Source organism: Callospermophilus lateralis, chromosome 3 (assembly GCF_048772815.1).
Source record: "Callospermophilus lateralis isolate mCalLat2 chromosome 3, mCalLat2.hap1, whole genome shotgun sequence".
In the NCBI taxonomy this organism is placed as follows: Eukaryota; Metazoa; Chordata; class Mammalia; order Rodentia; family Sciuridae; genus Callospermophilus; species Callospermophilus lateralis.
This window is the reverse complement of record NC_135307.1, coordinates 69,979,719-70,007,474: the sequence shown is the minus strand read 5'-3', so window position 1 is coordinate 70,007,474 and position 27,756 is coordinate 69,979,719. Positions and strand designations below refer to the sequence as shown.

Below are 27,756 nucleotides of genomic sequence, written 5' to 3'. Positions count from 1 at the left end.
TGTATCTCAAAAAACTAGAAAAAAGGATTTTGGGTATTTTCTCCATAAGTAAATGATAAGTGAGGAGATAGGTAGGATACACTTTATTGCACAATGTAAACATGTTTCAAAACATGGTATTCCATTAATAAGCATGATTTTTAATATTTTTATATATCATTAAATAAATTAATAGAAGATGGGGTGATAGTAAACTACTAGTTTTATTTAATAATGATTCATGTATAATTTATGGAAATCCATCAGACTGTATGCTAAGACGAAAGAAGTAAAAACCTATTTAGTACTTTTAGCCTATGATTTTCTTTAGGAAAGCCTTTGTTTAAATAATGAGAGTGATCATTATCAAAACAAATTTCATACCAAAGGAATAAATCAAGTTTGACTAAATTTTCTGGTTGATTGGTTAGCATATTTAACTTCCAAAGAGAATAGATTATTTGCAGATTAACTTTAGTCATTTGACCTTTGGACCTGATATTATTTGCAGTAAGGAAAAATAAATTATAGATGATTTGGTGATTATAGCCTTTAAGTAGTGATAGCATAACAAAATAATTGTGTATAAGTAAAATGTTTTAAATATCCAATGGGAAATTCAACTTTTCTGAAGGGAAGGCATTTAATTTGCATATTTTAAATAAAATCAGCAATTGTAGATCCTTATGTAATATTAGAATTAAAAAAATATTGAATTCCTAGAGTTGAAATAAAAAAGGAAGCACATTGTAGGTTATATGTGTGTATATACATTATCTATACTATCTAGAATTATTAAATTTCGGAGAAACATTAGATATTTTATAAGTTATAATTTGACTTCCTCAACATACTTCTATATGGTGAGGGACAGAAATGGGGTAGAAATCTAGGTTTTCTGATTACCAATAGTCTAATTGTATCTATACATGTCCTTACATCTTTAATAAGAAAACCAACTTATGTGATCACTAATTAAGAATTATTATTTCAAAGAAATTTAGTATAGAACAAAAAATTTTTATTTAGTAAAAAGACTAACCTTTGGCTAGGAATGGTTATATATGCCATTATCTCAGTCACTTGGCAGGCTGAGGCAGAAGGATTGCAGATTCAAGGCCAGTTTGGGTAATTTAGCCAGATGCCTGTCTCAAAATAAGGGCTGGAGATATAGCTAAGCAGTAACACACACCTGGTTCGTACTCTGGTACATTAAAAAAAATGATAATAATAAAAGAAGACTTTTATATGGAAAATGCTGAATCTATGACTTAAATGCACTATAGAATAAAATCTTTAATAGCATGATTTTAGTACATCTACGTAGCTTTTCATAGTGCTTTCACATACTCTTCATTTGAATGACATTTTTTCAAGAGTGAATTCAGGGATTATGATTGCAGGTTTTTTTTTTTTTAAGGTAATATAGATGGTATATTTTTTTGGATTCTTTCATTTGCAAATAATAGGAAACTCAGCTCAAACTATCTTTAAAAACATTAAACATCAGCAGGGCACACTCTTGTAATTCCAGCGGCTCAGAGACTGAGGCAGGAGGATCTAAAGTTCAGAGCCAGCTTCAGCAACAGTGAGGCACTAAGCAACTCAGTGAGACCCTGTCTCTAAGTAAAATACAAAAAGGACTGGGAATGTGGCTCAGTGGTAGAGTGCTCCTGATCAACCCCTGTTCTCCCCAAAATAAACAATCAGAGAAAAAACATTTAACATTTTTTTTTTTTTTTTGGTTGGTGTTGTTGATAGAATCTTGGACCTTGCACATGCTGGTACTTGCTATACCCATGGCTCCAGGTTTATCTTAAAGAATCTGTTAGCTGTGCGGAGACACACACCTACAATTCCAGTGGCTGGGGAGGCTGAGGCAGGAGGATTGAGAGTTCAAAGCAAGCCTCAGCAACTTAGTGAGGCCGTAAGCAACTCAGAGAGACCCTGTCTCTAAGTAAAATATGAAAAAGGGATGGGTTAAATCTGTTGACTTACTACTGAAAAATATAGCCATAGATAAGATGATCTTCAGGTATGGCTTGGTCTATAGCTCTGTAATGTTGCCATTGGTTCTTTTCTTTCTGTATATGTTCCCCTTCCCCCCAGTGCAATCTTTGTAGGTTTGTTGTACAGGAGATGCTTTCAGATAAACAGAATAGACGTTTTCTCTTGTAGACTTAAAGAAGATAAAAGGAAGCTTTATTTATTTATTTTCACATGGATTCAGCAAATATCTCTGTGTATGGTGCACGTTAGATTGCTTGCTTATCTCTGAAAATGGCTTAGGCTAGTTATTGCCCACTTCTTGATTTGGTAGTAGGATCAATCTATCAAATTACATGACTGGGAAATTTATAATTTAATTAGTGTATCAGGGGAAAGGTTGCCTGGATGCTTGGGAGGCAACCAAAAGATATCCTCGGTAGCAAGCTGATGTTAGAGTAAGAATCTAGGATATTCATTATTATTATTTTTTGTTCAGAATTGTAAATGAATATGTAAAACTTGATTTTTCACTATGAATAATTTTGCTGAATTTTCTTTTTTTTGATATAGGGGTCTCATTTTATTGCCCAGTTTCCAGCTTCTGGAATAAGTTGGAACTACAGGTGTGTACACCATGTCTCACTTTAAAGTTAAAGAGTGAACATTTATACACAATGGAATATTACTCAGTGCCGCAGTCCGGCTGCAGCAAAATAACGGGGGGTGGGGGGTGACGAACAACTTGTGTAGATTGATACAGCAGGAGTGGAAGCCGTTTATTGTAGGACCGGAGGGATATTTATACATTCCACACAGCTTATCTTAATTAGCATAAACTAGATAACAGCAGTCAACCAATAAGGAATCTCCACACTTAATGGCTTGCTCGCGTTACTTCATAAACCACTCCCTCTGGCATTTTGCCAGGTGCCATCCAGACTTGTTTACAGACTCTTAACATTTCTCTGGCAAAATGCCAGGCGCCATCCTGACTTGTTTACAGACTCTAACAACTCAGCATTAAAAAATAACAAAATCATGGCATTTGCAGGGAAATGGATGGCACTAGAGCAAATTATGCTAAGCGAAGTTAGCCAATCCCTAAAAAACAAATGCCGAATGTCTTCTCTGATATAAGGGAGGTGACTCAAAACAGAGTAGGAAGGGAGAGCATGAGAAGAAGATTATCATGAAACAAGGAAAAGAGGAGGGAGGGAAAGGGAGGGAGAAGGGGAATTGCTCGGAAGATGGAAGGAGACCCTCATGGGTTCACAAAATACATATACGATGGTGTGAGGGGGAAGGGAAGAAAAAAAAGAAAGAGAAGAGATAACTGTCACAGTAGAATGGGTAGAGAATAGTGATGGGAGGGGAGGGGAGGGAAGGGGGGAGATAGGGAGGGCAGCAGAATAAACTGACACTAGGATTGCTGTGTATATACATGGATGTATAACCAATGTGATCCCACAATCTGTACACGTGGAAAAATGAGAATTCATACCCTATTTGAATCAAATGTATGATATATCAAGATCATTGTATTGTCTTGAGCAACTAATAAAAAAAAGTTAGAGTGAAGTTTGTATTACATAAAATTAATCATTTAAAAAATATAATTCAGTGGCATTTTTACATTTATAGTGTTATGCAAACACCAGTGCTCTCTAGTTCCAAAACATTTTTAGCATAACAAAAGGAAACCCCATGTCCATTAAACAGTTATTCCCCACTCCCTCCTCCCTTCAGCTCCTGGTAGCCATATCTGGCTTCCATTTCTATGGATTTCATTATTTTTGTGTATTTCACAAAAATGAAATGGAATCATAATATGTGATCTTTTGTGTCTGACTTTTTGTACTTGGCATATGATTTTAATAGTGTAACAATTCAGTTGTATGTATATATCATAATTTATGTGTCCATGTGTCTGTTGGTAGACATTAGGATTCCTTGTTCCTTTTGGCTATTGTGAATATTGCTGCTGTGAACATGCTTGTACACATACTTGTTTGAATTTCTGTTTTTACATCATTTGGGTATATACTTAGGAGGAGAATTGCTTGATCATGAGGAACCCCCAAACTTCTTGAGGAACCACGAATTTCCATAGCAACAGAATCATTCTACATTTCTACCAGCAATGTTTGGGGGTTTTGATTTCTTCATTTTCTTGCCAACATATGTTTCTCTCTCTCTCTCTCTCTCTCTGTGTGTGTGTGTGTGTGTGTGTGTGTGTACGTGGAACCCAGGGTTACTTTTTTACTGTGCTACACCTCCAGATATTTTTTTGTATTTTAGTTTTTATTTTGAGGCAGGGTCTTGCTGAATTGCTGAGGCTGACCTTGAATTTGTGATCTTTTTTGCCTTAGCTTCCCAAGTCACTGGTATTATAGGTTTATGCCATCGAGTTTGACTTTTTTTTTTATTCTAGTGGGTGTGAAATGACATCACAGTGTTGTTTAAATTTGCATTTTTCTAATGGCTAATGATATTGAATATCATATCATGTACTTTTTGGATATTTGTGTATTTTTTTGAGAAACGTATATTCAAATATTTTGTTTCTACTTCCTTTCCTTTTTCAAAGCCATTGGTAAATCTCTGTATTGTCTCTGGAATTTCAAGATGCCAGTAAGCAGGTCTGAAGCAGTAGTTATTTTATTCTAAATTCTTGAAGGGAACCAATGACTTTGTGTAGGTATGGTGTGTTTTTGGCAGAATCAGATGTTTCTTCAAAATTTTGATAATATGGGCTGGTGGTGGTATCCTGGTTTCTTCCCCAGCCAAAACACACACACACACACACACACACACACACACACACACACACACAGTTTTGATGATATAAACCCAGCTAGCTATTAGTGATGTGCTTACTGATATCTAACTACCTAGACATTTGCAACCTTGGTCCTAGTCTAATTTTATACATACACACACACACACACACACACACACACACACACACACACTTATTTATTTATTTGTTGACTACATCTATTCAAATAATTATCCAAGTCAGGAAGCTGTTTTGTTTTGGTTTTTGGTACTGGCGATTAAAACTAGGGATGCTTAACCACTGAGCAACATCCCCAGTACTGTTTATTTTTTATTTTGAGACATGGGTCAGGGCCTGGCTAAGTTGCTGAGGCTCGCTTTGAACTTTCAATCTTCCTGCCTCAGCTTCCCAAGTTGCTGGGATTATAAGTGTGTAACTGTGTGCAGCTTGGATTGGTTTTTATTAATGGAGTTAGTCAATTTATCCTCCTATATTCATGTATTTTTTGTAAATCTTTTCTATAAGAACTTCTGTCAGAAGTAATGCTTGGCACTTGAAATTAAAAAAAAAAAAAAAAAAAGTTTTTTTCCCCCTAGAAGTAATTGTTCAGTCGTTTTTGAGAAACACTTTGTTTTACAGTATACCCTTGATATCAATGAAACTGGGGAAAAATGCAGTAATTTTGTATAAATATCAGAATTTAGGATATTGGAAGTTGCTGGACATTTAATTGAAATGCAGAAAATATTCTCAGTGACCCTCTAGACAATTTAAGAATTCTTGGCCAGGTGGAAAGGAGTGGATAAATGTGCAGATATAGCTACTATTTTTTGAACATTTGCTGTGTAAGCTACTGGTTTTAGTTCTTTTGTGGTAGTAACTCATTTAGTTGATTATTGAGTGACCATTGATAAGAGGTTTGAATTTTCCCTCTTTATAATGTGGAAAACATTCCCATTTTAATTTTACTACTAAGTGCAATTGTTCCATTGGATATGGTAGCACATGCCTGAAATTCCAGCAACTGAAGAGGCTGAGGCAGGAGAATTGCAAGATTGAGGCTAGTCTCTTAGTGAGACCTTGTTTTAAAATAAAAAATAAAAGGGCTGGGGATGTAATACCTCATTGGGTACCCCTGCCCCCCGAAAAAAAAATTGTCCCTGTCATTCAGCAAAATTTAAAATTTTACAAATTTGAAATGACTTATTTTGAAACAATCTGAAGACAGATTTCTGTTATCTTAAATTGATTTTTTCCCTTAGTGTCTGCTGGGCTTTTAAGATGATTAATTGAAAATGTTATAGTAAATGTGGAACAAACATTAATATAATTTTCTTTCTAGAAACAAAAATGAGAACATTAAATTTTTAGGACTATTTCAGGTTAAACATTGCCTGTCATAAAATAAATGCAGTTTTTGCCTTAACAGTCCTACTTTCTCTGGGTGGATCTTTTATTCTCTGGGTGGATGTTTTTGTTGAGGCAGGGAGAATGATAGTGTACTCTCACAGTCTACCATTGTAGTTCATAATTTTTTTTTTTGTAATGGCACATTTCTACAATTTCAGTCTATTGTTTTGCTATTATTGACTGTTGGTTTACTAGAATGTACATTCTTGCACTCATTCAACATTTGAGGTCCCAACTAATATATGACTATGCATTTGACAAAGTACCTGGCACAGTACTGAGGGTACCCAACTAGCCAGGTAGTGGTTTAGATTATATATTTGAGCAACTAATTGATTGAAATAGTAGCTTGACTAGTTTTTTTTTAAATACCTTTATTTCACTTATTTATTTTTATGTGGTGCTGAGGATTGAACCCAGGGTCCCCCACGTGCTAGGCGAGCACTCTACCACTGAGCCACAACCCCAGCCTTTGACTAGTTTTTATATTTTATTCTATTTAAACAGTCATCTGTTTGGATGCTTGATAGCTATTGACCTAGAAAAAATAGTTTTTTAAAAAAATGAATTGTATTTTTTATGAATTCTTTAAGTAATAGAAAAGTACAAACTTCATTGTGGTTATGAAGAACAAAATAATTAAAGAGTGTTAAACTGGGGCTGGGGATGTAGTGGTACAATGCTTGACTAGCATTCATGAGGCCCTGGGTTCAGTTCTAGCTCTGCTTCCCCATTCCTTGCAAAAAGTATTAAACTGAGAAGTAAAAACAAAATATAACTAAGAAAATTGGATAAAGGAAATGACTGATAAACAAAAAATAGCAGAACTTTGAAATCCAAATTTCTTAAAAGTGATACTTTGAACAGACCTCTAATATTTCTGTCAATAGAAATAGGTAGGATAGCAAAATAAAACATACAAAGAGAAGTAGAATAATACTGTGCAAAAAATTTAAAATGTTATTTAATACTAATAAATAAGAGAATCTTGATGGTTTGGGTAGTTTGGAGATCTCTTAAATTATGATTGCCTTCTTTAATGTAATCCCAAAATGTGGTGGTTCTCCAACATTTTGGTCTCAGTTTTTTTTTTTTTTTTTAACTTTTTACTTTTTTCTGTGGTGTTGGAGTTTGAACCCAGAGCCTTATACATGGTAGGCAAACAGTGTACATCAGTAGCCCCTTTAGTGTGTTTATAATCTTAAAAAAATTGAAACTCACTAAGAGCTTTTAGAGAACTTTGATTTTTTTAATCTGTTAATCTTTGTTATATTGGAAGTTGAAATTGAGAAAATTTGAAGATTTTTATTAAAAATTATAAAACTGTCACATGTTAACATTTCTAATCAAGAGAAAAAGACAAGTGAATTAAGAAATGGGAAGGACTAGAATAATAGCTATAATGAAAATTTAAAATATTTTTGTGAGATTATTTTCAAAACAAAAAAATTATGAGATGAGTAGCATGTTTTACATTTTTGCAAATCTCTTAATATTTGGCTTAAGAGAAGACAGCTGATTCTCATAACTGCTATTGTGGTGATTCTGTTGTTACATGTTGTTGTGGTTGAAATGTATAGTATGTAGTTGGAAAATGGAGAAACATTTTAATAGCCTTTTCAGATCATTGTAGACATTGTTCTTTGACCTACTTATGTAAATATATATTTAATTCCTTTGACCCAAAGAAATGCCTTATTTTTCTGAAAATCAGTATTAATTCAATTTGCCTTTCTTTTTCTGAGGTAGACTCATAGTAATAGTCCCTATAGAGATGCATTCCTGTTTGATTTAGTAGCAGCTTGTTCTCTGTCAAGTCTCCAAGGTCCAGAATGCCCCTGATAGCCATAGAATGTTCCTTTACCATTCATTCAATTGTTAGTTTTCTTTGTTTCTTGTAGTTTCTTGAATTTTTACTTTCCTTCCTTGATGGGGCATTGAGCCTTTATCAAATATGCAACTTAGCATCCAGCATTGTGACCCCACATGCCCTTTTTAGCTATTCCTCTGTGGCAGAAAGTGTGGGTATGAAACAGTAGAGTCTACATAGTTCAAAAACTTTCCTTGGCTTAGAGCATTTGAGTATGATGTATTAACATTCACTGGCCAGGAAAGTACAGTAGATATAATTTGTTGAGCCGTTGCCTGTTGCCTAAGAGATTATAGGGTCATTTTCTTTTCTATTTCCACTACAATATATGAGCCCTTATGCATGAAGTTAGTGTTATTCACTTTACATTCCCTACAAAGCCAAGTATATTAGTTTTATATATGTTACTTCACCGAAAGCCTTAAGTATAGTATTTGTAACAAATTATTCGTCTTTTTCTAAGTCAATCTATCTTAATAACTGTTTAAATTCTGCAAAGAATGTAGTTGTTTTTCAAAATTATGGCAAACAAAATGATTAAATGTCTTAAGGGAATATAAGCAATTAAATATTTTGATAAAATAAGTCAGAAAAAGGGAAGGTAATCATTCTGGCTTTTAAAAACAAATAAACCCATAAAAATGTTCTTGGAATGGATAATGACTGATGATTTACACTTTTTTTTTTTTTTTTTTTTTGCAAATTTTTATGTGTTTTGTAAAACACAAGATTCAGTTTGACAAAATTCCTAGTACTCTGGGAGGAAGGAAAACTATTGTCAGATAAAATGAACTAGCAACTATCAACTTCTTACTTTTTTCATATGACTAGTTTTCATGTGTATAACTTATAAATATGTAGAAAAAAATGTGGCAACATAAACACTAAAATTAGCAGTAGTTTGTTTTCTGTTAGAAGTGAGATATAGAACAAAATAAATTTGAACTTTTTTCTCTGTATAATTTTATATTGTTTGAACTTTAAAAATAACCGTTTAAATATTCAGTTAAAATCAGAAAATATCCAGTTAAAATCAGAAAGGGAGGGACTAGGGCTCAGTGATAGAATTTGTACTCAATTTGCCGGAGGCCCTGGATTTGAACCCATCTGCTAAGCACCCACTCTACCGTTGAGCTACACCTTTAGTTCCTAAAGATTTTTTAGTTTATTTTCCTATACAACATATTTCCCTTTCTGATTTTTTTTTTTTTCTTTTTGGAGTGGTGGGAATTGAATCCATTGATAAGCACACACTTTTAACAACTGAACCATCCAACCCACAATTTTGTTTACATTACATTGACTTAAGGCAGATTATTATTTTTTTTTCTTTAGGTACTAGGGATTGAACTCAGAGTCACTTAACCACTGAACCACATCCCCAGCCCTTTTAATATTTTATTCGGAGACCAGGTCTCATAAGTTGCTTCAGACCTTGTTAAATTGCTGAGACTGTTTTTGAACTCACACCATCATCCTGCCTCAGCCTCCTGAGCTGCTGGGATTATAGCCTGCACCACAAAGCCGGGCAAAATAGATTTTTATTTTTATTTTTATTGAGGTAGGGAATAAACTCACAGCTTTACACATGCTAGACAAGTACTCTACCACTGAGCTCTTACACCCCCAGCCCATTTTATTTTTTAGTTTGAGGGTCTTGTTAAGTTGCCCAGGCTGGCCTCAAACTTGGCCATTCTCCTGCATCAGCTTCAGAAACAGCTGGGAGTATCACTATGCTTGGTTTACGACAGATTTTTAAAAAGTGGAAATGTATACCTAATTTTGAAAGCAAGTAATGTATTATGTTTAATATACAATATTACTTTTAGAAGTATTAAAGTATTCTACATATATTCTAAATAAATAAACTATTAACTACATCTAGACTCCAAAACCTTGAAATATGAAACTTTTTTTGTGGTTCAGTTACTTTTGAATATTTCACATGGCTCCCTGCTTATAAAGATCTTTAATTAATATAGTTATAAAATATGCCTGTTTTCAACTTCTGAATTTGGGTTTAATTTCTTCTAACTACAGGGAATAATGAAGTGTTGACTCCTATGTGTTCTAAATTTAGGGTGGCTTTTCTGTTTCTGATTTTGTTTTTATCTTGGTAATGAAAGCTATGATCTCTGAAATTATTTTCTCCTATTTTTAGATGACACTATTAAGATGGAGATATGCTGAGGTTAATGTTGGTATTTTGCTAATATCCTTAAAAATTCTTACTTTACCCTTTCACTGATTTCTCTTATCCGTTAAGTTAAATACATACTTAGAAGAAATCACCTTTTCCCTTATTAATTAGAACCTTTTTATTCCTCTGTCACATATTCATTTCTTTATTCAGTAAAGTTTATTTAATACTTACTATGAGGCACTAAGGATAAAAGTTATACCTTCATGAAATATATCCTAGTGGGGGAGACAGAAAACACAAATAATTTCAAATATTGCTTTTAAAAAAAGGGCAAGGGTTGGGGCTCAGCAGTAGAGCACTTGCCTTGCACATGTGAGGCACTGGGTTTGATCCTCAGCACCACATAAAAATAAATAAACAAAATAAAAGTATTGTGTCCATATACAACTAAATATGTGTGTGTGTGTATGTGTGTGTGTATCATATATATATTTTTATTTATGAAAAATAAAAAGAGTCCTAACACATGTAACTGGGTAAGATTATAGTTGGAGGATACAGTGTTTGAATACTTATCAAGATATATGAATACTTAAAAGTTATAATTTAAGCTACATCTTGACCCAGCCCAAGTTCACCTGCTACATGTTGAGTTCCTGCTAGCCTATACCCTCAAGACTCAAGGCTAAAGTAGCTGCTGTCTCTTGGTGTCCAACCTTCTCTCCTAAGTGGTAGCATGGGTCTGTTGGATTAGGGCAGGGGTAATCCAGTGATGCCTGGACCCATCTAAAATAATATTTGAACTGATCCTACCAGTTCTTCAGAAATTTGGTTATAGAGTGGTTCACTTCTAGTTCCTGACTTTTCCAGCTCAAAAACTGTATTTCTCAAGAAGAAGAAAGAAGAAAAGGTAGAGGGGATGCAGGTATCTTGGAAATATCATTTGTCTAGGCATTAATTTTGGTTGATTTAGGGTGTCCAACTTTGAGTAAAGTTTTATAAACAGATGCTCTTTCTAGGATTTCTCATGGCAGAAGCTCTGATGATTTTCTCCTTTTTACACATACTAGGGGACTCTAAGTTCTTTTGTCTCTGGCCTGTGGGACCTCATTCAGTTTGCACCTCTCTCTTGTAAACAGAACTTTTATAAAATTTCATTACAGGGCTGCAAATGGGAAAAATAAGTGCTTGTCATATACGGAGCATCTCCTGGTAGAGGCTTCTCTTGCCCAGGTCTAAGAGTGAATAAGGTTGAGTATCCCTTATCTGACATGCTTGGAACCAATCAAAAGTGTTTTGGATTTTAAATGTTTTTTTTTTTTTTTTGATTCTGGAATATTTGCATATGTATCACAAGTCACTTTAGGTATAAGAAACAAGTCTAAACACAAAATTGGTACTTCATATATATCTTACATAGCCTGAAGGCAATATCATTCATGATTTTTAATAATTTTGTGCATGAAACAAAATTTTCCAGTATGAAATTTTGCACTTCTTGCATCATGTTGGTGCTCAAAATGTTATGGATTTTGTGTGTTTCAGATTTCAGATATTTGAATTGGGATGCTCAACCTTTATTGAATTGGGGATAGAAGTGACCATAAAGTCTTACTTTGCTCATTGACTTCTCCTTGACATTGCTGTTCTGAATCTTCTTAGCGTTTTATTCAACTTATTTTAATTTATAAATTTCTTTAATTTATAAAACTCAACTGGTATCTCTTGGGATATCTGTATCTGAAAAGTAAGCTCCAAATGAAAATGGTCATTTTCCAAAAGTTTTTTTTTTGATAACATTAAGTAGCAATGAAGAGTTTTCATGTTTCCCTAATTCCTCTAAAAGGCAAATGATTCAAACTTGTTGCCGATGATTTGAACATTGTCTTAAATGTCATTTTATTTCTTTCCTTACAGGTGTGAAAGCTGTGTGGATTTACTGTTTGTGAGAGGAGCTGGAAACTGTCCTGAGTGTGGCACTCCACTTCGGAAGAGCAACTTCAGGGTACAGCTCTTTGAAGATCCCACTGTTGACAAGGAAGTTGAGATCAGAAAAAAAGTGCTAAAGATGTAAGTATTATTGTTAAAATGATTAAGCCAACAAAGAAGACTTTAGCAGTTGTTAAAGTCTAATTATTATCATTATTTTTTGGTGTAATTGTGAACAGATTGGCAAATGAATAACTATAAATTCATCTATGTACTTGTTTTACAAAAATTTATTATATTTTTAGAGAACTGAGAAATGTTATTATTCTAACCTTTGTTAAAGAGCCTCTTGACTGAAAGCTTCACAGTTTATCCATTTGCCATTTATTCCTTAATTAATAACTGTAGAATACCTACTGTATGCAGTATGTTTTGTGTGTTAGGCAATAGGTACAAAATGATGAATATCTACCTATGAACCATGTCCTCATGAGGCTTACCATGTAGTTGCATAGTATAACCAAGAGATAGAAAATAAAATAGGCAGAATAATTATGTAATTATAAATTGAGAAAAATGCTATAAAGTAGTGATTGAGTACTGATAGCTATCAGTGATAAGTAAGAACTGAGGAGGTAACATTTAAATTGAGGTTTGAAATCTATTAGAGAAACACCTATGTTAGCTATGTTTTATTTTGTTATGTATGTGTGTTTGTTATATAATATTGGTTTTAATATTTGTATTTTATGGTATTTGAATTTTATTTTATCTGCCTTTTTATAAAGGGGACTTGATTGATTTTGAAGTTAAAATAATTGTTTTAAAGTTTTTTTTTTTTTTTTTTTTTTTTTTTTTTTAAATGTGTGTTCAGGGCCTTGGGCATGCTAGGCATGTACTTTATCACTAAGCTCAGCACAGTGGTATACTTTTCAACCCAGGTCACCAGTATTTAAGTCACATCTATGTAGGCCTCTAACCAATAACACTTTGTCAGTTTCCCTAGCTGTTTCTTTATTACTTACATTGCTTCTAGGAGGTAGTCTCTTAGATTCTGATCTTTTATTGTTAATTCCTTATAGTTTTATAATTCTTTATATATGTTAAAATAGTTGTAGGCTTTTCTGATTTAGCATTTTGTTTTGTTTTGTTTTGTTTTGTATTGGGATGAAACCCAAGGACACCGAGCTACATCCATAGCCCCTTTTATTTTAATTTTGAGACAGTATCTCACTAAGTTGCTTAGGGCCTGGCTGAGTTGCTGTGGCTGGCCTCCAGCTTCTAATCTGAGCTGGGATTACAAGTGGTCACTGTGCTTGGCTGATATAGCATTCTTAACTGTCAAGAAAAAAATAGGAGTCCCTGAATTAAGTTTTCATTTTCTGGAAACTAGTGAGTCTATTTGTAACAAGTAAACTATTTCATAATTTCCAGTGATACACCTTGTTTAAGTTCATTTCCCAAACCTATTAACTACTAATTTTTCTTTCCTTGAAGTCTTATGAGGATTTTACATATTATACCTCTCTCTCCTGATTCTGCTTCTTCTCTATAGTCATAAGAATTTTAAGAACAACTTTCTTGAGCTGAGTGTATGGCTCAGAGAGTGAGTACTTGCCTATCATATGTGAGACTCTGGGTTTGATTTCCAGCAAGAGTGCAGGAAGGAGAATAGCATTCTTGGTCTAGTTAAAAACCTAGTGTCCAGAAAACAGTGTTTTACACAGTACACAGTCATTTTCTATATGTCATATATGAATGAGGTTAAGAACAAGCAAACTAGTTCTAAAATATTGAATGCAAATATATGTAACATGTTGATGTTTTCTTGTCTTTAAGATACAATAAAAGAGAAGAAGATTTTCCTAGTCTAAGAGAATATAATGATTTCCTAGAAGAAGTGGAGGAAATTGGTATGTTTTAATTTGAGACCTGAGACCTTGTGCTTTTATCATTTAGATGCTTAGGAGAATGTCTTATCTAAAAGTCTTTTAACAGGTTTTGTGATAACTAATTTTACCTAATTGAATCTCTTGTCCACTTAAATTTATATTTGTCAAATTGAAGGCATACTTAGTAAAGGATATTCTTTAGTAATTTATCTTAAAAAATTATTAGTAGAGATAGTAATATTCTAGCTGGGAAGGAAGACAATGTCTATATGTATTCTTTGTATGTTAATAATAGTTTAAGCAAAAGGAAATAATGTTATGATTTTTTGGGTAGGATTTTTAGTAATTATCCATGATAACTAAAGTCATATGTTGCTTATCATTATTTATGCTTCTGTTGACACAGTAGTTTGAAAATACTTCAAAGCTGTGGACTCTTGAAGTAGCTTTCTGATATACAGTGTTCTGGAATCAGAGGTTTGAGAAATCTTAGTGCCTTTTCTTGCTGATTTGATTAGTCAAAAGGATACTTTTGCAAAACAAAACAAAACAAAAATAAAACTATTGTTTCTGTTTTCTTTTTTTTCAGTCTTTATAATTTTTTTAAAAATTTATATATGGCAGTGGAATGCATTACAATTCTTATTACACATATAGAGCACAATTTTTTATATCTCTGGTTGTATACAAAGTATATTCACACCAATTCGTGTCTTCATACATGTACTTTGGATAATAATGTCCATCACATTCCACCATCATTTCTACCCTCTCCCTTCCCCTCCAACCCCTCTGCTCTATCTAGAGTTCGTCTATTCCTCCCATGCTCCCCCCTCCCTACGCCTACCCCACTATGAATCAGCCTCCTTATATCAGAGAAAACATTCGGCATTTGGTTATTTGGGATTGACTAACTTCACTTAGCATTATCTTCTCTAACTCCATCCATTTACCTGCAAATGCCAGGTTTTTATTCTCTTTTATTGCTGAGTAATATTCCATTGTGTATATATGCCACATTTTTTTTAATCCATTCATCTACTGAAGGGCATCTAGGTTGGTTCCACAGTTTAGCTATTGTGAATTGTGTTGCTATAAACATTGATGTGGCTGTGTCCCTGTAGTATGCTGTTTTTAAGTCCTTTGGGTATAGACCCAGGAGAGGGATAGCTGGGTCAAATGGTGGTTCCATTCTTAATTTTCCAGAAATCTCCATACTGCTTTCCATATTGGCTGCACCAATTTGCAGTTCCACCAGCAGTATATGAGTGTACCTTTTCCCCCACATACTTGCCAACACTTACTGTTGTTTATCTTCATAATAGCTGCCATTCTGACTGGACATGCACAAAACTCAACTCAAAATGGATCAAGGACCTAGGAATAAAACCAGAGACCCTGCATCTAATAGAAGAAAAAGTAGGCCCTAATCTTCATCATGTGGGATTAGGCCCCAACTTCCTTAATAACACTCCTTTGGCATACGAATTGAAAGCAAGAATCAATAAATGGGATGGACTCAAACTAAAAAGTTTCTTCCCAGCAAAAGAAACAATCTGTGAGGTGAATAGAGATCCTATATCTTGGAGCAAAGCTTTACCCCTCACACATCAGATAGAGCACTAATCTCTAAGGTATATAAATAACTCAAAAAACTAAGCACCAAAAAAAACAAATAACCCACTGAGTAAACGGGCCAAGGATCTGAACAGACACTTCTCAGAAGAGGAAATACAATCAATCAACAAATATATGAAAAAATGTTCATCATCGCTAGCAGTTAGAGAAATGCAAATCAAAACTACTCTAAGATTGTTTCTGTTTTCTTAAATGAAATTTTAGAGATGTTAAAAAGTCTAGAATCTGTACACATGGAAAAATGAGAACTCATCCCCTATTTGAATCAAATGTAAGATATGTCAAGATCATTGTATTGTCTTGAGCAACTAATAAAAAAAAAGTCTAGAAGTTATATTGATTCAAAAATTAATGTTTTTTTAAAAAAGTATTCATAATTATTTTAAAGTGTAGGTTAGGAAATAACACAAAGGTTTTAGTCTATGAAAATTAGAATGAGATTATGAGAGTCAGTTGCTTTTTTATTATTCACTAAAACTTGATAGTCAAATATAATTATAGTCTTTATTATTAAAAATATGATAATAAAATTGGTTATTCTTTTCTTTCTTTTTTTGTTTTATGTGGTACTGCATATTAAACCCAAGTGCTGTACCACTGAGCTGCATCCCTAGACCAAAAATTGGTTATTCTTCAGAAGGTTTATGTATAGTAAATTTTTAGAAAATATAAATTTCTAAAGAATGCGTATTCTAATTCTTTTAAAATATCCTTTTTGAGAAAATACAGAAAGTCTTTTTGTTTTACTCATTATCAAAACTTTTCTAAAATGTCTAATTTCATTTGTTATGCCAGAACAGAAGCATATATAGAATATGATTTAGGTATCTTTTAGTGCTATAGAGTCACTGCTTTTTCATTCTGCTTATACTCATTTGCATATAATCTTAGCAAGTGTGAGTTACTATGAATTTTAGTTGAGAAGATGGTGGATTTGGGCGTGACAAAGCAAAGTTAGGATATGGACTGAGAAGACATGCCTAACAGAAATCTGGAAGAACTGGGCAAGTATGTATAAATCTGGTTATATATAGATATTAAGTATAGGACAAGCAGTTGGATAGCAATCAGGATGAAACCCAATTTACATATATATTCTACAGGCAATATAATTAGTCAAAAATCTGTTAGGTAACAAAGGGAAATGAGATTATAGATGTTGCAGGGCAAGTTGAATGCATATTTACAATTCCAACCTTACGGTCAGAAACTGATGGACATAGAAGGAACAGATAAGGGATAGGTTCTTGAGCCGTGATTTAAAAAAATACATTTTTGCTATGAGATGAATTAGTTTGGAGGCATGGATAACCTGGGGCCTTTGGGTAAAACGAATTCATGTTCAGAAGTGGGAACTAGGATCAATAGGCAAGAGCAAGTCAGAATGTTTGTGATATGCAATATGTTATACTTTCTTTACTAGAAGGGGGAACGTCTTACCAGAGGCTTAGAACATTTAATTAGAAAATGATTATGCTATTATGTACAGTTCATGAGGGACTGTCTTCATTTTAAAGTATTTGGAAATTCTTTTAACCAACTTCTGCTTAATTATCTCATTAACTGACATTCCTTTGACCTTTCATAAAATGTACTGACCGATACCCTGAGCATAATGAATACATGGTAAATGCTGCCTATTAGAAGCTGTCCTCAAGTATATCTCTGTATTTCTCTCCTCTGTTTAGTTACACATCAAGAGTTATTTGTATTGTTAACCAAACTTCCTTGTGCCAATTGCATTTATTTTTGCAGTTATGTTAATTAAATAAGTGTATATAAAGTTGGGGAAAAAAAATCACAAAACTATGGGATTTAGCTTCTCTTGTTCTCAGTTCACTTTTTTAAAAAATGGAAACTCAGCAATGTAGAGGAAAGTTATTGTTTACATAAGAAAGAAGGCAAACTCCAATTAATGGCTAGACTTTTGCTGTTTGTCATTAAATTAGAGAATGACTTTATACTTACAATATTGTTAATATGCATTTTAAGTTATTTGGGGAGAGAAAGAGAAAGGTATAGAGATAGATATGGGGGTGAAGGGAGAGGAACAGAGGAGGAGGGAATGAATGAATGAATATGAATGTGTATATGATTAGTAGACTATGCAAAGAAATCAACTATAAATCCTGATGTTGGTTAAAGACTGGTTCCACTATTATTTGAAGCACTGCTTTTTGGGATCTAGCTTCACGGATTTACTTTATTTTCTGAAATCAGCTCACTTTAGCAAACATTTATTGTTTCATATGAGTTACTTTACTGTTGGAAATACATGTTTCTTCAATAAGTTCAGACTTTAAGTGGGAAGGTAATTATGTAAACAAATAACTATAATGTGACAAATCTTATAGGTATTTATAAAATGCTGTGGGAATAAAGATAAGAAAGCAATTAACCCAGCATTAGTAAATAGAGGTATATTTAGTAAAATTCAGAGACATGATAATATTTGAGTTTGATTTTAAACGATTAAGAGAAACCTGCGATGACTGTGGGGGAAAGGAAATTGGAGAGGATGGTTAAGGGGTACAGGAATGCACTTGAATTGAAGGAATGACTTCTAATGTTCTACAGTACATTAGGATAACAGTGGTAAATAACAATTGTGTAGCTAGTAGAGATGACTTTGAATGTTCCCAACACAAAGAAATGATAAATTTACCGTGATGGATATGCCAGTTTCCTAGATCTGATCATTACACAGTAGTCATACTATATACGTGTATTGAAATATCACACTGTCCTCCATAAATATGTATAGTTATTGTGTCATTTGAAAATAAAAAAAACATTAAAAGTAAATTAAAAAAAGGTGAATAATTTGTCAGGTAGAAAGGCAATGGAAGAACATTTGTAGCAAAAGAAAAAGGCACAGAGACAGAAAGGCATATAAAATGGTGGAGGATGAGCAAAGAGTCTGTTACAAGTAGAGAAAGCATGGGATATGACTGAAAATGAAGCTTGTAAAACAAGCTGGATCTGGGTTAAGGAGAGATTAGGATTGTAGACAACCAAAGCAAAAATAGACACATGGGTTTCATCAGATGAAAAACCGTCTGCATAGCAAAGGAAGCAATCAACAGAGTAAAGAGACAGTCCAGAATAGCAGAAAATATTTGTTAACTTGAGAAGGAGATAATCTCCAAGATGCAAGGAACTTGAACAATTGAACAGCAAGAAAGAAAATAATTAAAAAGTGGGCTAAGGTCTTAAATAGACATTTCTTGAAAGTGGACATACCGACAATCAACAGATTTACGAAATGATATTCAATATCACTACTCGGGGAAATGCAAATCAGTGAGATATCACCACACCTCTAGTATCCAAAAGATGAATGATAAGTATTAATGAGGATGTGAATATAAATGAACTCTTGTAAAGACACTGTTAATAAAAATATCATTAGTACAACCATATGGAGAACAATATGAACGTTCCTCAAAACATTAATCATAGAATTATTGTGTGGTGTAATTTTTCTTTTGGGCATTCGAAAGAATTCAATCCAAAAGAATTAAAATTGGTATGTTGAAGAGATCTCTCTGCATCCCTGTGTTCATAACAGCTATATACAAAGTAGCCAAGATATGATATGGAATCAACCTAAGTGTTCATTATTCTATATATGGCTAAAGTGTGGTATGTATGTCTTATGGAATACTATTCAGACTTAGAAGAAAATCCTCTTAATTGTGGCAAGCATGAATCAGGAGGATATTGTGTGAAGTGAAATAAGTCAGGCACAGGAAGAAAAATAAAGCACGATCTCACTTATATGTAGAATTTAAAATAAAGTTACAGAAGTAGACAGTAGAATGGTGTTTTACCATGAGTTAGTGGTAAGCGGGGGTGGGGTGGAGGTGGATGTTGACAAAATTTCAGTTAGATAAGCAGTATAAATTTTTGAGACCTGTTGCACAGCATGGTAACTTCAGTTAATGTGTTGTATATTTCAGAATTGCTAAAATAATTTTAAATGTTCTCATTACAAAAAACTATGTGAGGTGATATGTGAGTTGACTTGATATAATACCCCATTTATATATATATATATAGTATGTATGTATGTATAGTTTGTATATGTATGTACATACATACATATACACATGCTATTATACCCCATGGACATATACAGTTCTTGCCAATTAAAAATAAAAATTACAAAAAAGGAGAAGTTTGTAAACTTGTTAGGGTAACCCATTAAAGTCCCAAGATTTTAGTTCTGCAAATAGTTTAATGAAATTGACACAGGTGCACTAAAATAGGTTGGAATTTGTAATCTAGAGCTTGTATATTATATTAATAAGTGTTAAAATTATATTTGTATTATATAACTATATTACATAATTATATTAACTCTTATATACTGTATCCAATTTTTTATACATGTTATATACATATGGGCTAATGAGACAAAATGGGATTTTAGTCTGTGGCTAGTAGCAAAACCAATGAAATTTTTTAGGGGCCATTTCAGTAATTTGGATAATGATAAAAATAATGATAATGAAAAAAATAAGTAGAAATTAATGGGGAATAGGTGACAGACAAAGGTAATATTTTGAAACAGAATATTCAAATGACTTATTTAATGTAGGAAGTGAATTAAAAAGAGTAGACAAGATGAAATATTTTGACTTTGAAAGTTTCATGATACTAATCAAGATAATAAAATCTGGAGAATAGGCAGTATTTTTTATTGTTTTGGTTTTTGGATGGCAAGCATGCAGAAATGAAAGATGAGGTAACGTCTTTAGTCTTTTAGATTTTTTAAGTTTTAATTTAATAGTGTGGCTTTGTTCTGATTGTTATATAAATAAAACTTCCTTTAAAAATCTTGGTTGAGGACTTGGGTTGTATAGATCAGTGGTAGAGTGCTTGCCTGGAAAGCATGAGTCCCTGGGTTCAATCCCCAGTACAAAAAAAGAAATCTTGGTTGAGTAGCTGTCTATGTTGTTTTATTCATACTTTTAAATTATAAAATGTTAGTTTAATGGGTACCTATAAGTTCCAGACTGACTGTACACACCTTATATAATTTTTCAACTCTAAGAGATACACATTTTTTAAAATATTTTTTTTTAGTTGGACACAATAACTTTATTTATTTATTTATTTTTATGTGGTGCTGAGGATTGAACCTAGCGCCTCACACGTGCTAGGTGAGCACTCTATTGCTGAGCTACAACCCAAGTCCCAAGATATACATTTTTTAAACCAAATTTTACATATAGAGAACAGGCACAGAGAGCCTGCTGGTAAATAATGGAACCAAATTTTAAGAACAGGTTTTTCTCACAAGTGCATAAAAGTACTTGGTAGGCTAAAAAGAGAAGTTAGTAGTCTGAGTCTAGAACATGGGGTGCTGTTGAATAGTCAGAGATGAGAGAAAAGAAAGTTGGTTGGAGCAATTTTTTTAAAGGATATTGAAGAAATTTAACCTTGATCTTTTAGGTAGAAGGGTGGTATTGAAAATATTTAAGTCTAGTGTGAGAAGATTAAAATTAGTGGGGTGGTTTGTCAGTGTTAGAGGATTCATTAATTGGAATGAAATAATTTCATTATATAAATTTTATTATGAATATTTTCAAATCATAATTATAAAAATTTAAAACTTACAATTTTGAATAATGGCATAAAAATTTACAGTAGAAGGGGCACATACGAAGATGAATTTTCTTATGGTACTAAAAATAGACTGTTTTTTCCTCCCCTGTGGTTATGACAATTATACATAAAAGTTCTTGTTCCTTTTGGTCCCAGGGATTATCTCAAAGGTTTGTTCTTAGTTTTATAATAAATAGGTTATTCTTTTGGTGAAGACAATACTTATTTTTAAAAGGGTGAGAAAGCCCTAAGGCCTTTAATTATAAATTCTGGATGTCAAAAAAAGACCTAAAATTGTACTTAAATAACATTAAATCTTTCAGCAAATACAATAGGTTTTTTGTTTGCTTTTAATACTTGACTACAGACAGGTCAACATCTGAGGTAAACCATTAAGCAGATAAAGGGTCAAATGATTGCTATAGAAAATTAGCCTCTATTCCTTTTTCTTCAAGCTATTATATCAACCTGATTCCTTGTGGTATGAGTGAGTTCTGCTTCACATAAAAAGTTTTTAAGATAGTAATTCACATTTGTGATTCTTTTCTTACTTTTTAAAGGAAGATGTTTGTGTTCTGTATAAATAATTGGCCTCTATGATATTGCTATTACCTTTGCTTTCTAAGTGAAAAAAATGGCTGTTACTTTTATTAGAATTAATCACAATATTTTTAATAAGCATAAAATAAATTGTATCTAAACATATACATTTCACTTAGTATTAATGTTCACTTATTTCTGAGATCTATTTAATGGAAAGTTTAAATCAGTAGTAAATTATCTAGCCTACCAAAAAACGATGTTTTTGTTTTTTGTTTAAGCTACTCAGCATTCTAGTAGAGTTCTGTCATAGGATATCAGTGTGATTATGTTCACTTTTCAGTAGCTTAATACCATAAGAAACCAAGATTATTTCTTTCTATAGTTTTTAATTTTCTTACTTTGCTATGTTCAGATTTGTAATTATAAATGTTATTAATTACATATACAATTATAAAATTAATAATACATGTTAACACTAGTTTATTTTTACTTTTGTAATAATTCAAGTATTTCCTATGTTCTTACCAGATGGGAAGTTGTTTTATTTTTTAAAAATATTTTAAAACAGTTAAGATTCACCTCAAAATTGAACAGAAAGTACAGAGTTTTCATATAGCTCCTATCCTCACATAGATACTGCTTCTTCTGCTATCAGTGTCTTCAACCAGTGTGGTACATTTGTTAAAATTGACAAACCTCCTTTAATACATTATCATCACACAAAATCCATGATTTGCATTAGGGCTCACTCTCCGTGTTGTGTATTTTATGGGTTTACAAATGTATAGTGAGTGACCTTTATCCACCATTATGGTGTCATACAGGGTGGTTTCTTTGCCTGAACAATCCTCTGGTCTTTGCTTGTTATTCCCTTCCTTTGCTATTCCCTTGCTATTCCCTTGCAACCACTGAATTTTTAAATAAATCAATTAATTATTTATTTTAACTGTCTCCATATATTTGCCTTTCCTGGATTGTCATATAGTTTGAGTCTTGAAGTATGTAGTTTTTTTTCCATTGGCTCTTTTCACCAATGAAAAGAATTTAAGTTTCTTTCATGTTTTTTTAACTCATTTCTTTTTGCACTGAACATTTTCGAGATGTACCAGAGTTTATCCATTCCCCTACTGAAGGACATATTCATAACCATGTCTCTGCAGGATTTTGTGTGGACATATTTTTCTACTCATTTGGATAAATACCTAGAAGCTTCATTGCTAGGTTATATGGTAGAATGTTTTTAAAATTTTAAAAATTCTAATTAGTCATCCATGACAGCAGAATGCATTTCAACTCATTGTACACAAAGGAACATAACTTCTCATTTCTTTGGCTGTACATGATGTAGACTCACACTGTTCCTTCAATCATACATGTATATAGGGTAATATAATGTTCATCTCTTTCCGCTATCCTCTCTACCCTTATACCCCTCCTCTCCCCTCACTCCCCTTTGCCCAATCCAAAGTTGCTTCATTTTCTCCCCACCCACCCCCATTATGGATTAGCATTTACTGATCAGAGGAAAACATTTGGTCTTTGGTTTTTTGGGTTTGGCTTATATTGCTTAGCAAGATATTCCTCAACTTCATCTGTTTACTTGTAAATGCCATAATTTTATTCATCTTTAAGTCTGAGTAACATTACATTGTGTATATATATCTCATTTTCTTTATCCATTTATCTGTTGAAAGGCATCAAGATTGGTTCCATAGTTTAGCTATTGTGAATTGAGCTGCTATATACATTGATGTGGCTGTGTCACTGTAGTATGTTGATTTTAGGTCCTTTGGGTATAAACTGAGGACTGGGATAGCTGGGTCAAATGGTGGTTTTGTTCCAAGTTTTCTAAGGAATCTTCATACTGCTTTCCAGAGTGGTTGCATCAGTTTTTATCCCCACTAGCAATGTATGAGTGTACCCTTTACCCCACATCCTTGCCAACATTTATTGTGGTTGTATTTCTTAAAAAATATTTTTTAGTGGTCAGTGGATTTTATTTTATTTATTTATATGCAGTGCTAAGAATCAAACACAATGCTCCACACATGCTAGGGAAGTGCTTTACCATTGAGCCACAACCCCAGCCCTGTTGTTGGTATTCTTGATAATTGCAATTTTGACTGGAATGAGATGAAATCTTAGTTTTGTGTTTCTTTAGTTGCTAGAGATGTTGAACATTTTTTCATATAGTTTTTGATTGGAATGTATATCCTCTTCTGTGAAGTGTCGTTTTAGTTCCTTAGCCCATTATTGATTGGGTTATTTATTTTTTTTTTTTTGGTGTTGTTTTTGAGTTTTTTATATATCTTGGAAATTAGTGGTCTGTCTGATGTGTACATGGTAAAGATTTCTCCCAATCTGTTGAAGAGGCTATCTTTTCTCCAATGTATGTTTTTGGTGCCTTTGTCTAGTATGAGATATCTATATTTATTTAGGTTTATAAAAATAAAACCTGCTGGGCTGGGATTGTGGCTCAGTGATATAGAGCTTGCCCAGCACCTGTGAGGCACTGGTTCTGATCCTCAGCACCATATAAAAATAAACAAATAAATTAAAGGCATCGTGTCCATCTCCAACTAGAAGAATATTAAAAAAATAAATAAAACCTATCAAAGTGGCAATATAATTTTACATTATCACCAGTAATTAATGAGAGTTTCTGTTGTCCCACATACTAATCAGCTTTTATTATTGTGAATTAGATATTTGCCATTCCAATTGGAATATAGTAGAAATTGAAGGAGTGGTACTAAATGTAAGTCAGGGCTAGAATCTGCCCTCTAGGAACATTCTAATTGGTCACCCAAGATAATATACATTGAAAACAATTATACAAGGTAGAATGTGAACATGTGACATCAGACTGAAATTAGGTAATGTGTTGTTGTTATTAATTCCAATAATTTGGGTATGGAAAGAGAGTAACTGCACAGTGAATTTGAGGAATAGCTGGAGACTAGGCTGGGTATATAAAGGTCAGTCAAATCTGGATATTCATAGTCGTTTCAGATTGAGATTAATACTAAAATGTCCCCTTTGGATAGAGGGAAGGGTTTTAGTACAGATACAGAAATATGGAGTCTATACAGATGCAGAGGAATGCTGAACTAGACTAGTCATGGTTTTCATTTAGAGAAGTGTTATAAATAAAAATTTAGGTTTTGGAATCTGACTACACTAAAATCCTGGTTCCCACATTAACTGGCTGTAAAGTTTTTTTTTTTAAATATCTTTAAACTTTATTTGTAAAGGGTAAATAACATCAGAACCTATCTTATAAGGTTGTTAGGAGGATTAAATAAGGTGATTAGGTCAAGTGCTTGTTATATATGGTCCATGGATATTTGCTGTATAAAGTGTGTTCTTTAAGCAAAACTTTGAAAAGGAAGTCCTTCAAATGAACAAATGAGAGGGAAGCTACATTGGTTGGATCTGGTAAATGTTGAGTACGATGGAAATCGGTGGTTCAGAGAATGGCCTATTATATGTAAAGGGAAGTTTTTGTGAGTGATCGACAAAGACAGTGTAATCACTATATTATTTAATAGATCATGGTACCTTGCAGAGGGTAGTTCTTGGAGCTTCCTTCTTTGATCATTTTGTGTCAGGACCTGGGGATTAATGGGGAATGCCCCACATTGAATACTAGTTAGATTCCATGGCTTATTTCCATTACTGTTTTCTTTTCTACTTCATGTTTAAAATGTTGGGGAAGTAGTTAGTGGGTATTATTGCTCATTATCTCTCAATTTCTGCCTGGTTTAAAAATTGTTATGTATTAAAAATAAGTATACCAATGTTTACATACCTAAATGAACCTGAATTTTTAACAATGACTATGATAAATTGGTATTCTGAAATAAGTGGACTTTTTGAGGTGGCAATTATATTTTTATGGATTAAATTGGTCTTTTTGAGTCTGTTTATGACCATACTCAACAAAACAGATGACTCTATATTGATCTTCCAGTATGACTTTCAAGGAAAGAGTGAGATGATCAAGAATCTATAGAAACAAAGGGGATTGAGCAGAATTTTCCATCTTGTTGGTAGGATTAGAAGCAGGAAGCAATGGTGATTAAATTGGAGAATGGGTAGACACACTTATAATGGGAAGAGAAAGATTACAGGGGAAGCTGAGGGAGGTATGAATTGAATTTTGAAACTGAATAGTCTTAATGATATGGATTCTTTAGGGGTGGGATATTGGGATGGTACCCTTCACATAAGTTCATATGTGTGCTAAGCCAGGTGTGTTTGTTTTGATTTAGAGCATTATAGTAACTTTTTGACTGTGTGTGTAAATTAAGGAGGGAGTATGAGATTTATAATTTAGATTATTTGGAGTAGAAATTATAAAAAGACAGTTCTAACTCACTGAAAATTTAGCAATGTCTAAACATGCATCAGTGGCTTCTCTTAAGGAAATATTTCAACTTAAAAATGTTTTTATTAGTGCACTATAGCTATACATAATAATGGGGTTCATTTTGACGTAATCAGAATCATAATTTGTTCCATTTTAGTCTCTGGTACCTTCTCTCTTCCTCCCCTCCCTGTTCCGCTTTCCTCTGCTCCACTGGCCTTCCCTCCCATCTGTTTATTGGTTTTATATGTTAGTACTTTATGGGGTACCTAAAGGTGGAATTCACTGTGGTACATTGACACATGGACACAGCATAATTTGATCCATTCCACTGGTCTCCCATTTTTGTAGTGTTCCTCTCCCTTCTTCACCCTTATTTTGCTCTACCATCTACATATGAGAGAAAATATTAGACCCTTGACTTTCTGAGTCTGGTTTATTTCATTTAGCATGATTTACCAGCGAATGCTATAATTTCATTCTTTATACTGGAATAAAACTTCTTTGTGTATATATACCTCATTTTCTTTATCTCTTTATCTGTTGTTGTGCACCTGGCTGGTTCTATGATGTGATTATTGTGAGTTGCACTGCTATAAACAGTGATGTGGCTGTATTACTAGAGTATGCTGGTTTTAGTTCTTTTGGATAAATATCAAGGAGTGGGGTAGTTGAGCCATGTGGTGGTTCTACTCGCACTCTTTTGAAAATCTCCATACTGCTTTCCAAAGTGTTTGCACTGATTTGCAGTTCCACCAACAGTGTATGAGTATACCTTTCTTCCCACATCCTCATCAGCTTTATTATTATATATGTTCTTGATAATTGCCATTCTGACTGGAGTGTAGTTTTGACTTGCATTTCCCTGTTTGCTAGGGATGTTGAACATTGTTTTATAATTTGTTGGCCATTTGTATCTCTCTCTCTTTTTTTTTTTTTTTTTTTTGAGAAATGTCTATTTAGTTCTTTTGCCCATTTCTTGATTTTTTTTTTTTTTTGGTATAGTTTTTTGTGTTTAGTCTTAAGTTTTGTGCCAGTTTTATCCTTTGCTTTCCCTTTTAAATTTCAACTCCTTTCTGTTTTATACTTTCTAGATTAGGATTATGTGGGAAATAATTAAAGCTTGAGCCTAGCCATATTGGAGACAATTGCAAAGTGAATAAAAGCTGATTTTTGTTTGATATAAGTTATACAAATATATGATTTTTGAAACTTCTTTGGACAATTTTTCTATTTCGAGGCACAGATTCTTTTCAGTATTAATCTTATCAGTATAATAGATCCTAGACTTACTTTTTTTATTTTTTAAAAAATGGCAATCCTTTATATGCTTTTAAGTTTATAATCACATTAGATTTTATTTTTATAAAATCTAATGTGATTATAGCAAATATTTACTTTGGTTTTTGGACTGATTCTGATATTTAGATATTTTGTGCTGTAGTCTGACAGTCTGTATATTTGGCTAAGAAAACATAGTAGCCACCAGGCATGGTGGTACATGCTTGTAATCCCAGAAACTTGGGAGGAGGATTGCAAGTTCAAAGCCAGTATCAGCAATTTAGTGAGTCCCTAATGAACTTAAACCATATCTCAAAAAGG

The 27,756-nt window shown here is 33.1% G+C and overlaps 1 protein-coding gene across 1 annotated transcript in view; it reads left to right on the top strand.

Moving 5' to 3' along the window:
• Mnat1 (MNAT1 component of CDK activating kinase) overlaps window positions 1-27,756 on the top strand; it is a 221,933-nt gene that overhangs the window by 36,092 nt on the left and 158,085 nt on the right. The window contains exons 2-3 of the mRNA XM_076850400.2: window positions 12,088-12,240; window positions 13,939-14,012. Of these exons, the coding sequence (XP_076706515.1) occupies window positions 12,088-12,240; window positions 13,939-14,012 (227 nt within the window). The remainder of the gene's footprint in view (window positions 1-12,087; window positions 12,241-13,938; window positions 14,013-27,756) is intronic.